This window comes from Rattus norvegicus, chromosome Y (assembly GCF_036323735.1).
Source record: "Rattus norvegicus strain BN/NHsdMcwi chromosome Y, GRCr8, whole genome shotgun sequence".
Taxonomy (NCBI): Eukaryota; Metazoa; Chordata; class Mammalia; order Rodentia; family Muridae; genus Rattus; species Rattus norvegicus.
This window is the reverse complement of record NC_086040.1, coordinates 1,176,079-1,189,094: the sequence shown is the minus strand read 5'-3', so window position 1 is coordinate 1,189,094 and position 13,016 is coordinate 1,176,079. Positions and strand designations below refer to the sequence as shown.

At 38.8% G+C, this 13,016-nt stretch overlaps 1 protein-coding gene across 13 annotated transcripts in view; it reads left to right on the top strand.

The window, feature by feature from the left end:
* Positions 1-10,601: 10,601 nt before the first annotated feature.
* Uty (ubiquitously transcribed tetratricopeptide repeat containing, Y-linked) overlaps positions 10,602-13,016 on the top strand; it is a 160,383-nt gene continuing 157,968 nt past the window's right edge. For 2 of the 13 annotated variants that reach the window (XM_039100678.2, XM_039100675.2), the window contains exons 1-3: positions 10,659-10,859; positions 11,143-11,248; positions 11,435-11,498. In XM_039100678.2, coding sequence (XP_038956606.1) covers positions 10,820-10,859; positions 11,143-11,248; positions 11,435-11,498 — 210 coding nt within the window. In that variant the 5' untranslated portion in view covers positions 10,659-10,819. Of the gene's footprint in view, positions 11,249-11,434; positions 11,499-13,016 lie in introns of all 13 variants that reach the window. The other 11 variants (XR_005498739.2, XM_039100676.2, XM_039100671.2 and 8 more) reach the window with 11 other exon arrangements.

Genomic DNA, 13,016 nt, shown 5'->3' with positions numbered 1-13,016 from the left:
TCCTTCCCCCTATATTTTCAAATCTATGACCCCCCAACTTCATTTTTTTAATTTGAGAGGGTGCAGTATAAAGGTTTTACTGTGAATAAGAGAGAAAATGTCTGGAGGCATCTAGAAGAATTCAGAGCAGATAGTAGATTGGACATGAGCAGAGCTGGGAAACAGGAGAGGATAGTGCAGATAGTAAGAGATGAAGAGAGGGAGCATAGCCTGAGAAATAGCTAGAAATAGAGCCATGAGGATGGTGAGAGAAAGGACCAGGAGGCTAGTTTGGGCTTTGAAATGTACTGTGAATGGGGACAGAAGGAACCTGAAGTAGGCCTATTCTTTGATTAATAGCCACAGGGATATGTCAGTGGAAGGCACCCATGTCCTCCTGCCTGACTTAAGAGAAACTTGACAGAGTTTCCCTTTCACAAAGTTTCCATTTCACAAGTCCCTGAGAAATGTTGGATTTTCTAACATTTAGAAATCCTAGAGTCCAGCTTGACCTCATTTATGGTTATTTGGACTACCTGAGACGCAACAGTTGTCTCTTTAAACATTGATGCATAAATAACATAAGCTAAACATGAAAGTACAGCCAGCTAAGTCTTGTTTTCTGTTCTGTTTGTTTCCAGGGCTGGTTGGATTAAAAGATTTTAGGGACTCACCTTTCCTGTTAGTGGTTTTTGTCTCTACCTCTTCATCTAGGGGTCCCAGTGAAATTTTTTCTGATCTATACTAGGGTAGTCAGTGTTATCATTGTTCAGGTCTTAATTACGTGAACCCATCTTTTGAGATTTCATGTGTGTCAGTTCCCTGTCCTACCTACATGGCAAAATTATACAGCATTCATTCTGGTCTTCTGGCTCTTCAAAGTTTTTTTTACTAGTCTTCCTTGAACTTTAGATGTAGTAGTTGTGTTGTAGATGTGTCTCATGGGGCTAGACTGTACACAGGCATTTGCTTGCATCTGATTACTTAAAGCTTTCTTAAGAAGTCTCTACTACAAAAAGAAGCTCGGAGAGAAGCCTTATACCTGTGGGTATAAGATAAATACTTAGAAAGTAATTATGGTGACAATATTAGATTTTCCCCTTGAACCTTTAGCCATGGGTAGGTGGGTAGGTTTGCAATTCTATATTACCCTCCTAGTACAGAAGTCGTTACTCCAACTAATGGACATTATTCTACCTTTAAGGATATTTTGCCATGGCATTCATGGTTGTGATTGATATGCATTATAGATGGAAGGATTATTAGTCTTGTAAAGTCTCCATGACCACATGGTCAGCAGCATAAAAATCCAGGGGAGGCAAGAAGGTGGTTTGATTCAACATGACTAAGCAGTCAGTGTTAGTTCAAACTCCATTACATTGACCTCAAGTAATTTATTTAGGCATGTTTAGGCATATCACAATTTGGTGACTGGTTTTCATTTCCTATTGTGAATATAGCAGCAAAATTCAGATAAAAAATTGTCCTTTGGATACATGTCAAAGACTTGTACAGGTACGATAGATGGATTCATTTTCAGCTCTCACAGAGAATTTCAGTGAAGCCACCAGCTATACAGTAGCTGTACCAGCTAGCAGTCCTACTGGCAGCAAATGAGGTTATTCCTCACATCATCAGCATTTGATTTTAATCATTCTGACCACACTGAGTAATAAATACATGATAGGTTATTTTCCCCACCACCAGTGAAATAAATCAATTCAAGCCAGATTAGAATATGTTAAAAGCAGGTTTATTGACAGGTCACTTTCAGGTGGGTTGGAGTCCAGGGAGGTAGACATGGGAAAAAGAGAAGGAGGGAAAAGAAAAGAGAAACAGCTAGTACAGAGAGGAGAGGGAGGGAGACAAAATGTCTAGATTTCTTTTTCCCGGTGGGGGAAGAACAGAACAGCCCCTGAACTAGAACAGTGTTAGAGATAGGATATGACAGCTACTGAGGGATACTTGGAGAACCTGGAAAGCATGTCTGCTTTGATATGTAAAATATGCACAGTCCTTTGTCCCTGGACAAGGATGTTCTATTTTCTAATTTAAAAAAATATACAATACATTCTGATAAAAATTTTCATCCTTTCCCAGCTACCTAACTCCATGCCCTTTCTTTCTTTAAAAAACAAGCAAACAAGAAGAATCAAACCAAGCAACAAAACCAACAGACACAAAAATAAAACCATAATGTACAAGCAAACCACTAGTAAGAAAAAATTCACAAAGTTCTATTGTGTTATCTACTGTTAGGTATAGAGTCTGTTTTCTAAGTGTGGTTAATAAAACTACTGAGAATTGAAAAAAGTTAATTATCCCTTTGAAAATTGGTGGCAGCTATAGAAAGTTCCATGGTTAGAGATAGGAGGACACTTTCTTCCCTTATTTAGCATTGAGATTGAACCTGTACATGGTGTCACACTGACTTCATATGTACATCAGTATTGTTATGTTTAGATTTCCCTGGAGTCATTCCCCCCTGACCCTTAGAATCTTTCTACCTCTTCCACATAGAGAAGCTTTCGGTGAAGACATACCTTTTAGGATTGAATGCTCCAAAATCTCTCAAGCTTGTTGTCAAGTTGTAGGTTACTTATTTCAATTTACTGCAACAAAATTCTTTGATGATAGCTGAATGATGCACTGATCTATAGGCCTAAAAAAATATTGGGTAACTAGATTGCTATGTTTCTTTAGCAGGACACAAGAATTAAGTGTTTCTAGTCTCAAGGTTGTTGACCACCTGAGCAGTATCAGGCATGGGCTCCATCTCTTAGAGTAGGCCTTAAATTCAATAAGTGGATTGTTAATTTAGTACTATTGCTACATAAGCATATCTTCGAAGCATGTCACCATCATGGTAGATTGTAGGGTTTGTAGTTAGGATGATAGCTACTTAATTTCTTCCTTGATTTTAAACTGTTGAGTTGCATCATTGTACCCTTCCTGTTTAAAAAAAAAATTGTTATGTGTGTTCTCGCCACATGATGAACAGCCATACATTTATGCCTGAAACTCTCAAAATCTGAAAAGCACTTGATTTACTGTGACTGGAAATATAATTTGAGTTTTAGAAATATAATCAGTAGTCTATGGAAATTCAGCAAAAGTAATCTTAATGTCTGAATCATTGTCTTTCTAGATACATATACTGAATTTTCAGTATTTCTCTTTATTGAATTCAGATTGTATATTCTTGACTGGCAGTGGTTTTCAGGTTCTGAATTGCCATCAGCATTTCATTCAGGCTTTATTTTATTTTCCTTAAATATTGGAGGGCTAGAGAGATGGTTCAGTGGTTAGAGCACTGACTGCTCTTCCAGAGGTCCTGAGTTCAAATCCCAGCAACCACATGGTGGCTCACAACCATCTGTAATGGGATCTGATGCCCTTTTCTGGTGTGTCTGAAGACAGCTACAGTGTACTTATATATAATAAATAAATAAATCTTTAAAAAATATATTTGTTTGGTTTGAGGCAGGATATCTCTTGTAGCCCTTGTACTTGATGTGAGTACTAACTAGAGTAACTAAAAAAACTGCCTCTGCCTCCTGAGTCCTGAGATTAAAGGTTTGTGCTACCACACTGGGCTAAATATTTGAAAATTGTGTGTGAATAGGATTCCCTGAAAAAACTAGAGTAATTGCATCCCCCTATAGATGAAGTTATATTGATTTTGAGCCACTTGATGTGGGATGGAAGGACTCAGCTTTAATTATCTTCAATAGCAAATACACATTTTCTTATCTGATAAGCTGTCTAGACTGTGTTGATTTCACTCAGGCATTTATTCTCTAGGTTTACTAAGTTGTTTGTGCCTTCTTCAAACTCTTTGAATTAGTTAATGCAATTTATGGTTGATATTTTATATTCTATGTCCTGAGGCTCATTAAGTTACTAAAGATCATTTCTATAGGAGTAGTAAGTATATTTGAAGCCAAATAATATTTGACCTTTCATATTGTTTATTTATGATAATTTCTGGGCATTTGAATTGTTTATATTAGTTTTGTCTTAAAGACACGGTTGCATAGGGCTGTCAAACATGATGTATTTTCTGAACTAAGTTTGTCTGGATATTTTAGTAGATCATCAGGGTTCCATAGCGTATACTATAGCACAGAGGCGTGGAACCATATGAGTTTGAAGATGGGGTGAGTTCAGGGGCCTTTGGTTTAAGATTCACTCTTTTTGGGTGTAGCACAGGATATGTTAGTAAGGCCAAACTCAGGGATAGATACGATAAGTGCAAAGTCTAATAAGCAGGTTAATAGGGAAAGTACAGGGGTAAGTTTCTTGGATCAAGTAGGCATTTACCTAACTTTATTTATTACACACATTGCCTACAGTTAGCCATTTTCAATAAATAGGTCTGTTATCTAATTTGGTTGTTAGCATGTAAATAGTATACAAATTCTCTCTACCAGGTATATTTCAATAACTAGTCTAATTTGACTGCAAAATGTCAATTACTCTTTCTAACTTTTAGTAGTATATATTGGTCTTTGTCTATTCTTTAGCATTTTTGAGATAGGCTTTTTTCATATTTTTATTGGATATTTTATGTATTTACACTTCAAATATTATCTTCTTTTCCCTACCCCCTTTCTCCCCTCCCTCCACTCCTTGCTTCTGTGGAGATCCTCCCACCCACACTTCCACCTCAACACCCTGGCATTCCCCTACACTGGGGAAACAAGCCTTCACAGAACCAAGGGTTACTCTTATTAATGCTAAACAAGGCCATTCTCTGCTACATATGCGGCTGGAGCCATTAGTTCTGTGCTCCCCCCTTCCCCCCCCCCAGCCACCATGTATACTCTTTTGATGGTGGTTTACTCCCTGGGATCTCTGGTAGTCTGGTTGATTGATATTGTTATTCTTCCTATGGTGTTGCAATCCCCCCAGGTCCTTAAGTCTTTTCTCTAACTCCACCATTACGGTCCCCTTGCTCAGTCCAATGGTTTAGCTGCAAGCATCCTCATCTTTATCAGTAGGGCTCAGGCAGAGTCAGGAGACATCCATATGAGGCTTCTGTCGGCAAGCACTTCTTGACACCAAACCAAGTCACTATTACCTAGACAGTTGTCCCAGGTTCCTGTAATCTCCTTGTGCAATGTGGGCACTTCTTTGGTAAGACCCAGAAAATGAAAAGGCTTTTTATGTGGAGGAGAAACCTGGGTGAGATCAACTTCACCTTCTCATAGGCAACATAGAACAATTAATTCTCCAGGTGTCTTGTTTGTCTAGTTCAGGCCAGGATACTTAAGGCAGTCTTTTCCAGTGGTTATACCATAGATTATAATTTATCTTTCTCATATCTCTGAGGTTTTCGAAGACTTGACTAGTGAAACAAGTGAATTTTTGCTATTGCTTTTAAACTCACTTTACAGTGATTGCTCCCAGCAATCAACTATATGTGTTTCGTGGTGAGTAATTAGACAGGATAAAGTGAAAATATTAAAGTTTATGTAAGGTCTGAGGGTACAAAAGCTTCTGAGAAAATTTTTGAGAGTCTAAAAAAGTGTTTTAAGGTTGGTAAATGAAATTATGAAGGTTGAAAGACTTAATAAACTTAAATGGTGATAAGAAAGTGATCTAAGTATATGAGAGGAATGAAAATGACTCAAATTTCTTCCACTCACTATGCTTTTATATTAAAGCTTCAGAGCTGAAGAGATGGCTCAGTGGTTTGCTCTTCCATAGATACTGAGTTCAAATCCCTGCAACCACATGGTGGCTCACAGTCATCTATATGGAATCCCATGCACTCTTCTGGTGTATCTAAAAACAGCTGTGATGTACTCTAAATCTTTAAAAAAAAAAAAGACTTCGAAGTTCAGATTTTAAATTGTTTTCCAAGTCTCTAAATAATATAGGCATGAGTCTGCTGCTCTTTCTACAATGTGGATTTCAATTCTGATTACAAACAGTGGTAATATTAGTATATCTAAAGTTTATCTCTTTGTATAGAAATTTTAAAAATAAGCTTTAGGAAATCCAACCCAATCCACTCCTCACAGGTCTAATGGACTCCAGTACTGTCAATCAGCAGCCTCTTAACCTTTCTATCTGCCTATTTCTGAAGGTAGCATCTATTCCCTTTTAGACAACCGCCTCTCCTTAAACTATCAAGAGCATAGACCTGAAAGAAACAAATTCACTCCATAAACCCTTTAACTTTGTCTTCTGCCTTTCACATATATATCTCTTCTAGCAGCCTGTCTGGTCCAGATGTTCCTTCAAAAACCTGCATCCAAAACAGCTTAGCTCCAAAAGTTACTAGTCCCACATGGTTTCACAACCTCAACCATAAGTAAAACAGCCTTCTCTTCCAAGACTTGGCCAACAATCTATCATTTTGGACACCTCCTCCCATAGCAGGAAATATTCATAGATTGTCCCATATTTATTATCAGCAAAAGGCTAGGATGTTGGGATTCAGACCCAGGACAAATGGCTGAGATGCATATTTAACATACCAAATTGGACCCAGGCTTCAGGTTCTCCCAACATCCCTCAGTCTCTACCTGCTACAGTGCATGGCTGGCATAACCTCTACCCTGAACTTTCCAGCCCAGATACTGGGCTTCCCCTCCCCTAAAAACTCTTCAATTTATAAAGCAGACATCTTGGTCTCTCTCCCTCCTCTGAGTGCCCATTCTTTTTCTTGCTCCCTTTCCTTTCTTCTTCCCCTATGTCTCTCTCCCAATGGCAACATATTTGGTCTTGTTCCTCGGGGCCAGTGAATCTACCCAAGAGCAGGATCCTAATAAACCTGTGTTGTGGATTGGTTCTCATGCTACTTATGTTAACTTGGGTCCCAAAATCACATAGGAACTCACACATCACACAGAGTCCCTTCCCCCAGTTGGCTTTGATTGTTAATTAGAGTTACTGATGGCCAGTGGCTGGGAAGGGAGACTGAAGGGGAAAATGAATCACCATTGCCAGGAAAAAAAATATGATGCAGAATTGAGAGATGTAGAAGAGAGAGCATACAATCATGTAGAGACTGTCCCACTTGGGGATCTTTCCATGTGCAACCACCAAACCCAGACACTATTGCTGATGCCAAGAAGCGCTTGTTGACAGTAGCCTGGTATAGCTGTCTCCTGAGAGACTTTGCCAGAGAATGACAAATACAGAGGCAAATGCTAGCAGTAAACCACTGAACTAAAAATGAGGTCCCCAGTGGAGGAGTTAGAGATTGAAGGATTGAAGGAGCTGAAGGGGCTTGCAACCCCATACAATGCCAACCAACTAGAGCTCCCAGGGACTAAACCACTACCCTAAGACTGTAGATGGACTGACCCAGGGCTCTAGCTGTGTATGTAGCAGAGAATAGCCTTGTTGGGCACCAGAGGGAAGAGAAGTCCTTGGTTCTACCAAGATTGGACCCCTAGTGTATCGGAATGTCAGGTCAGGGAAGGGGAAGGGGTGAGTGGTTGGGAGGGGTCTCAGCAGAAGGGGGAGGGGAATGGGATGAGGATTTTTGGATGGGAAACTGGAAAGGGGGATAACATTTGAAATGTAAATAAATTTTAAAAATAAAAAATTAGTTAGCAATTTTAAAATTGCAAACAAAGAATTAAATACTAAACCACCATCCAAAGACTATACATGGACTGACCTGTGGCTCCAACTGCATATGTAGCACAGGATGGCTTTGCTGTGCACCAGAGGGAGGAGACAAATGTGGACTCCCCGGTGTAAGGGAATGTCAGGGCAGAGAGGCAGGAAGGGGGCAGCGTGAATGGGTGGAGGAACACCTTTATAGAAAAAGGGGAGGATCAAACAAGTTCATGTTCCCAGGCCAAGAAATGAAGACCTATCCCACTCCAAATGTTTTCTTAATTGTCCATTAATAGGTAAAGAATATAGGAATTGCTGTTATCTAAACTAAAGTGTTTATAACAGTCCATTGGTTATGTCTTAATTAACTACATGCAGCTGACCTGCTCCTTTGACCCCCTTATCAGTCTGACCTAGAGACCCAATGTCTAGGAAAATGAATTAAGGACCTTGAAGCCAAGTGACTGGATAAGATCCAGTCTCCAGGGTATATTCCCATAATGTCAAAAGACAATTTGATAATACTGTAGCTCCCCCACACCCTCAAGCCAATGCTTTGTGATCCCATCCTATAAAAGTGCTTTATTTTCTGAGCACTCAGGGAGATGGCCAGTGTGGGTTCTGAACCACTCTCCCAAAGCAAGATTGTATAATATTTTCATTGTTGTAAGACAGGATCTCCCTATGTAGAGTTGAGTTATCTGTCTGCCTTTACCTCCTGCATTCTGAGATTCAAAGAGATTCACCATTCTGCCTATCTTTGTAGTGAATATTTGTCAGCTCCAGAATTCAGCACAGACAGAAGTAGAAGAAATAAGTCAGCAGAGGAAAATAAAAAGATGAACTACTGGTACTTCAGAACTGTTAAAACCAGAGAATTTTGAAGAGAAAAATTGGTTTTGGACCCTGATACAAGGGACTAAAGTGCATATTTTACATATCAAGGCAGACTTGGTCTTCAGATTTTTCCCAGTATCCCTCAGTCCCAACCTGTTATATCCTACCCACACCCCTGAACCTTCCAGATCAGGGTTTGGGCTGTGTTTACCCCAGATGCTCCGCTCTATATAATTTCCTCCTCTTCCTCTTCTTCTTCCTCCTCCTCCTCTTTCTCCTTTTCTCTCTCTTCCTCCTCTCCCTTCTCCTCCATTTCTCCCTCCTCCTCCTCCTTTTCTCCCTCCTCTTCCCTTTCTCTCCTCCCCTTTCCCTTCTTCCCCTCCTTCCTCTCCTCCTTCCTTCTTCCTTTCTTTTCTTTTCCTCCTCCTCTTCCTCCTTCTCTCTTTCTCCCTTCTCTTTCTGTGTGCATGAGCTTTCTCTCTTTGTTTCCCCACCTCCCATTATCTCTCTAGGACTTCCCTGGTGTCAGTTATTGGGGCCAGTGAACATGCCCAAGAGCAGCTTCCCAATAAACATGCCTATATATAACATATCAAAGACCAAACCAACAATATCCAATAAAAGCAAGCATTATTTAATAGTGGCTTAGAAGTTCTACACTGACAACATTCATATCCAGGATTCCAAGAGAAATGACCCTGAATTTAAACCAGTTAGGTGGTCTTCAAAAAATAATCCTCTACAATTCTATGAGCTTTCCAACTTTGTTCAATCAGGGGCAAGCATACATCCTTATTTACTTCTTGTCTGCATATCTCCCACCTATGTGTGATCAAGCACATATGTGCATTTGGGGCAACAAACATTGCTATTGAGCTAAACACTTAATTTCACAAAACCACTGTTCTGTAAAGTTATCTGTCCTTAGGAAAGTGTGAGTTACACATTAACTTTAAAGGAGGCCCAGAGCTGATTTTTACTGGTTTGAAAAGTGGCAACTCCAAACCAGGCAGCTAATATCTGAGAGTAAAGCAGCAGAGGCTGTACAGATTCTAAGAATCAATTTTTGTAGTGTATAGCAGGCTTCTGGAAGCCCAGAAACTGCTTTACAGGTTAAATTGGGTGCAGGTGGGGAATAGGTACTATTGTTTCTAAAACCTCTTGGCTAAAGGGTAAGAGATAAGTCTTACCCTTGCCTGTTTTTGCAACTTAAGGCTTCCAGGTCTGCAAAGAGTTTTAGTTGCTTTCCAGAATTCCATGGAAACTTTTGCAAAGACTTGGGCATGTTTTGTGAGCCTGGTTTTTGGGGTAGGGAATTTTCTTTTAAGGGACTTAGGTAGCATATGCAAGTCAGTCCTGAACACAATTCAAGTCATCTTAAATTTACAAAATGTGCTATTTCAAAAATTAAAAACAACAAGAAAGAATAACAATCAAACTCCAAAAAATAACAACCAACAAACCAACAAAAAAAGCAAGCTAAAACCCCACATGTGTTGGAAACTTATGATACTGGTAGTAGGGATAGGGAGCGAGGATCATTGTGAAGGTCCAGTCCTAGTAAGTAAAAGTAATACAAACCAATTAAAAATTCTTGAGAACAACAAAACCAGAACTTGTTTTATTATATTTATTATTGTTTTATATAATTGAATGCTCATCATTGGATCATATTTACAAGTGTTTCAACCAAAAGTTCAAAATAAATGGTATTGTTTTCAAATGGTTATTGCATCTTCAAAATGCAATAAGGGATTTTTTTTCATAAGGCATAACCTTTGTGAGGGTCTTTTCCTTCACTATGCTCTGTGGTCTATGGCTAAAGTCACATGACTTAAAGTTTTTAGTTTGATGTGATTGAGTGGATGAGTAATCGATGAGTTATGGTAGTGACAAAACAGGATCCAGTTATTCAATGAAGAATAGCTCAATTGTAACTTCAAACGTTTTGTTTTCTTGAAGTGTGAGTCATTACTTTGTTAAAGTTTGCGAGAATTAGTATTAGGGGACACTGATTCTGGGAACTTCACCGGGGATGTTCTATAGGACAACAGGAATGTTAAAAGCAAACGTATTTGGTGTCTTGGGTTTCATATGTCCTAGGGAAAGATAGTTGATATATTTTTCTTAGTGCTGTTTGTTCCTTGTAAGAGCACTATAGCAATCAAATGAAAGAGCCTGGATATTTAGTCTTGTATAAGAAATAGTTACTAAACTACCTAAAACTTAAATCACTGTGGTCAGCAGAGCTCCTAGGCTGACATCATAAGCTAGCGAACTAGCAAGTTTAGCTGCACTGGTGATGACGTAAGTCAACAAAAGTCACGTGAGATAAAACGGTTGTTTCCATTGGAAAGCCTGGCTTTAGGAAGAGGTTATGGCCTCTGTGTGCGGTTCACACTGACTCGATTATAACAACTTTATGCAGATGCCAGTGAAGTTTGATATTCTAAGAATCTCGGGTAGGTTCTGCAACAATGCCTGCCTCTTGCGTTCATCACCTGCGTGATAATGTGACCAGATAGCTTCTGCCGCTTTCTCCTTTGCCACGGAGTTTATCGTGGCCCACAGCGGCGCCCACAACTGCGGCGGTAAAGTTGGCATGGTGGTTTCAAGCAACGATTGAAGCTATCATTTCAAAAGAAGATCTGGATTGTTAGTGGTGGTGAGCCTAGACGTGGAACTTAGACTTTTTTTACATTTCCGTGAAATCATACGGATTGTCTCTCACTACTGCTGTCCTAGGTAATGAGGAAAAGAAAATGGCGGCGGAAAAGGCTAGAGGCGAGGGCGAAGAGGGGTCCTTCAGTCTCACAGTCGAAGAGAAGAAGGCGCTTTGTGGATTAGACAGGTACGAACTGCTAATACTGACAGGCTGTCTTTCTCTCTTCGGATTCAAGAGACTCTCCAGGAGTCCCAGCTGGATCTTGCTTACCGTGACGGCTCGCTTTCGCTTAGCACTGATACCAATGATTGGAAGGTTTGTTATTAACGTCTTTTGGTGAGCATTAACAAGAGCCATGTATTTCTTCCACAGCAGCTTCTTCGGGTTCTTGAGCCTATGCAAAGATGGCGTCAAGATGAAGACGCTGTTGAACAAGGTAAGCAACTATGGACATAACTGCTTATATTTTTCTCCTAAGTTTTTCAGTGTTACAAACCTGGAGCCTCTCCCTACCCTGAAAATGCTCATTGTAGCTTTTAGGGATCTTTGAAACTTTTTTTTTCTTCCCGGTTTCTCTTTTCTTGGCTTTCTTTCCTGATAGTTTAAGGCCCTGTCTCAGCATACAGCTCTGAGCATGGCTTATCTTGCAGTTTTTGTGAGGTCATCTGTATCTCCGTTATGAAAAAACGCTTGGTTGTTGCAGCCTCTTGTGCTATGCACGTTTTATTATTTTCCCATAAAGGACAAGTTACAGATAACTTAGGGAGATAGTTTGCATACTTAAAAAGATTTTTTTAGGATGCTGTAGTAGTAATACAGAATGATGCAGAAATAATACTGTGAATACTATTTTGTAAAGTTATTTTTTTTTCTCCCTTGGAGTTTTGTTTCCGGAAAGTGAGAGGGGACAAGGCATTTCCTATTTGAAAGTTGGCACTGTCATTTAGTTAATGGCTGCTGGTATCAATCAAGATGGCGGGAAATAGAGGGAGGAGAAATGAAACAGTATAAGAGAGGAAACAGGGCAATTTTAGCAAGAAAATATTACACCTAGCTAGTACAGCTTACTGAAAATTATTCCCCATTACTTAAAAGGAGAATTATCACGTTCTTTTAAATCATTAAAAGATTTTTAAGTATTATATTTAGATACTTGTAAACCATGGCATAAAAGCAAAGATCTGTGACATCTTACATGTTTATAACCATTATATTTTTTCCTTTCTAACTGAAATCAGTGATTATGATTATAAATTTGATAATTTCATGCTACTAGTGAAGTAGTAATTATATTCTTAATATATGGGTGTTGTGTACTTAAATTTATATGTATACATATATATGTTTATATATGCATATTATACACACACGTAAGTTATGGTTTAGTTTGGTTTATTTTGGTTGTGAACCTAGCCTTTAAGGACTGAGTCCAAGGTTTAAACATTTTTAAGTGATATGTATAGAATATGATATGTATATTTCTGTTCATTAATATGTTATTAGGTTCCATGTTCTGTACATTTGATATTTTAAATTACCTCCTCACACTTTTAAGACTTCACGGTAAAAACTTAAAGACCTGGTTCTGTGTAGTTTTTTAAGATATAATTATTTATCTATACCTTAAATTTTTTGATTTTTTTATTTTTTCAGAGTTGTAGTTCTCATACCCTAAAAAAAAAGACTTGGTGTTGAATGTATTTTTGGAGTGACTACTGTAATTTTTGAGACATAGTCTCAACTATGTGTGATCCTGGAACTCACAGACAGAAATATCATTTCTGCTTTCTCATTGCTGAGATTAAAGACCTGTATTACTAAAACTGGCTTCTTTTAAATTTAATAATTTTGTATATATTCATGTCTGGAAGTCATAGGACAAATTGTTGGAGTCAATTCTCTTCTTCCACCATGTCAGCTTTGGCAGCAAGTCCTATTAATAGCTAAGCTACCT